Raw genomic sequence first — 2,196 nt, 5'->3', positions numbered from 1 at the left:
CAGGAGTCCTGACCCCCAGCCCTCCTCCCTCAGACCAGTAGTTCAGGCTCCACCAGCCCTCCTTCCTCAGACTGAGACGTCTGTGTGGGGGTAGGGAGGCTAGGAGGGGGAGGGGGCAGTGCCCACCTGAGAAGCCGGTGAGGTCCATTGCTTTGAGGTTAGAGGCTTTGATGATGGTCACCGTGAGGCGCCCGGCCGTGGGGAGGTAGCAGAGGGAGAAGTTGAGCTCTCCAAGGTCCGCCTTTTCCTGTGGTGGACGGACCAGGAGGTGGCTCAGCGGTGCCCTGCCTCAGCCTCCCCCCTGGCACTCCAGTGCCCCAGGCTCCCCTTGAAGACCCTCGGTGCTCAGACTTCCAGTGCACTTAACAGTCTGACTCTGGGCCCAGGACGGGGGTCACCCCCCCCCACACACACACACACATACACACACACAGCTGCCTGCTTCCACCCGCCCTCAGGGGCTGGCCATCAAAGCCTATTTGTTCTGCAGGGCCAGGGGAAGTCTGCGTGGGGGGAGGGAGTGGGAGCCAACACACAGTGAGAAACAGGCTGAGACAGACCAACACACCGAGAGCTGCCTTTAGGAAGACACCCCCCACACACACTCCAGACAATTGAGGAGGGGCAGAGGGAGACAGGGACCCTAAGAGAGGGATACTGAGGGAGGGGAAGAGAGGCCTAAAGAGGCGGGTGGGTAGGGAGGGACAGAGACCCAGAGAGAGACAGAGATCTAGAGGGAGGGAGAGAGATGAAGCCCAGAGAGAGAAAGGACAGAGACCCAGAGGGGGCCTTGTCTGGGCTCCTGTCTGCCAGGGCTCTGTGCCAGCCTCACAGTCCACCCTCACAATCGGCCCTTCTTTCCTGACTCCTTCCCATCCTGCAAAGCTAGGCTTCCCAAGCCCCTCTTCCCAGAAGTCCCCCTAATGACCCTGCCCACCAGGAGATGCCCCTGTCACACACACCGCTCTCTGCCAGCGATCTACTGCTGGACGACCTGGATCAAGGACTCTCAAGAGTCACGCCAATTTCGAAAAAATAAAAAACCTCAACAAGATAGGTGAAGGAATGAGGGAAGACCGAGTGACAATGATGTGATAAAAACAAACCCATGCCCTTGAGTCCAGCCTGCCTCATGACGAGCCCGTGGGTAGAAGTGTGCATTACAGGGCTTTCTGAGAAAGGTGCCCTCGTAGAGCTGGGGGCTGAGTGTGGGGCTGGGGGGCGGGTGCTACTCACGAGGTTGGTGGTTCAAACCCACCACATGCTTCTCAGTGGAAACCCTCTTGAGGGGCGGTATGAGCTGGAATTGACTTGATGGTAGTGGGTTTGGGAAAGAAGGAAGGAAGAAAAGAAAAAGAAAGAAATCTTCATGGAAGTGAGACCCTTCTACAGCTGCACTTGGCAGGCTTGGATGGCACGTCTTTGGGTTGATCTCAGGCGACTGCAAACCAAGCCCCCCACGTGAAGATGAGGGGGTAGAAAATGAGAATCCAGAGAGACACAGAGGAGACAAGAGGACCCCGCAGGATCTGGGTGTTTTGCTAGGACCATTCAGGAACTCTGGGAGTGGTGACAGAGTCTTGGAACTTGGCACTGGTTTCCCCAGGGCTGGGTTTGGTAGGGCTGAACAAGGGTGGGGCAAAAGCCCTGTGAAGGTGGCCAAGGGAAGGGGCTTAGGTCTCGGGTTCATCACACAAGTGGGGAAACTGAGGCAGGCCTTGGTGGCCCAGTGGGCAGCTGTAACGCTTTCCTGATATATGAACAGTGCTCACTTACTCTCCCCTTCCTCCCCTGCCCTCTCACACACACTGAGATTGATACCCAGCCTGAGAGAAATTTGGAATGCTGGGAAATTCACCCCTAAGGATTAGTGTTCTGCAGCCGGGGGTGGGGGCCAGGATACCCCGTGAGGACCTGTGAGCTGGGCTGGGGTGCAGTTGGGTGTGCAGAATTGAGGTACTGGAAGTTGGAGGACATGTGAAATGGAAGGGGCCGGTGGCAATGCTGGAGCTTGGGGTCTGGCAGTCTGGGCGCTTGGGGAATTGGGGAGCGGTCAGAGGATTGGGGATCCCGATGTGTCTGAGGCCTGTGAGGTCAGGTTATTAGGATTTGGGTGGGGGCAGCGAAGATACAATGGGTATGGATGGAGGTTGGAGGTCAGGAGTCTGACCATTTCAGCTCAGAGGCTGGGGGTTC

The 2,196-nt window shown here is 57.4% G+C and overlaps 1 protein-coding gene across 1 annotated transcript in view; it reads right to left on the bottom strand.

Moving 5' to 3' along the window:
* The window catches only part of SYT3 (synaptotagmin 3), a 12,294-nt gene that overhangs the window by 1,493 nt on the left and 8,605 nt on the right, over nt 1–2,196 (bottom strand). The window contains exon 5 of the mRNA XM_045292616.1: nt 127–247. Within this exon, the coding sequence (XP_045148551.1) occupies nt 127–247 (121 nt within the window). The remainder of the gene's footprint in view (nt 1–126; nt 248–2,196) is intronic.

This window comes from Echinops telfairi, unplaced genomic scaffold (assembly GCF_000313985.2).
Source record: "Echinops telfairi isolate 266 unplaced genomic scaffold, ASM31398v2 ScPeMD7_655;HRSCAF=1070, whole genome shotgun sequence".
Lineage (NCBI taxonomy): Eukaryota > Metazoa > Chordata > Mammalia > Afrosoricida > Tenrecidae > Echinops > Echinops telfairi.
This window is presented reverse-complemented; position numbering and strand designations above follow the sequence as displayed.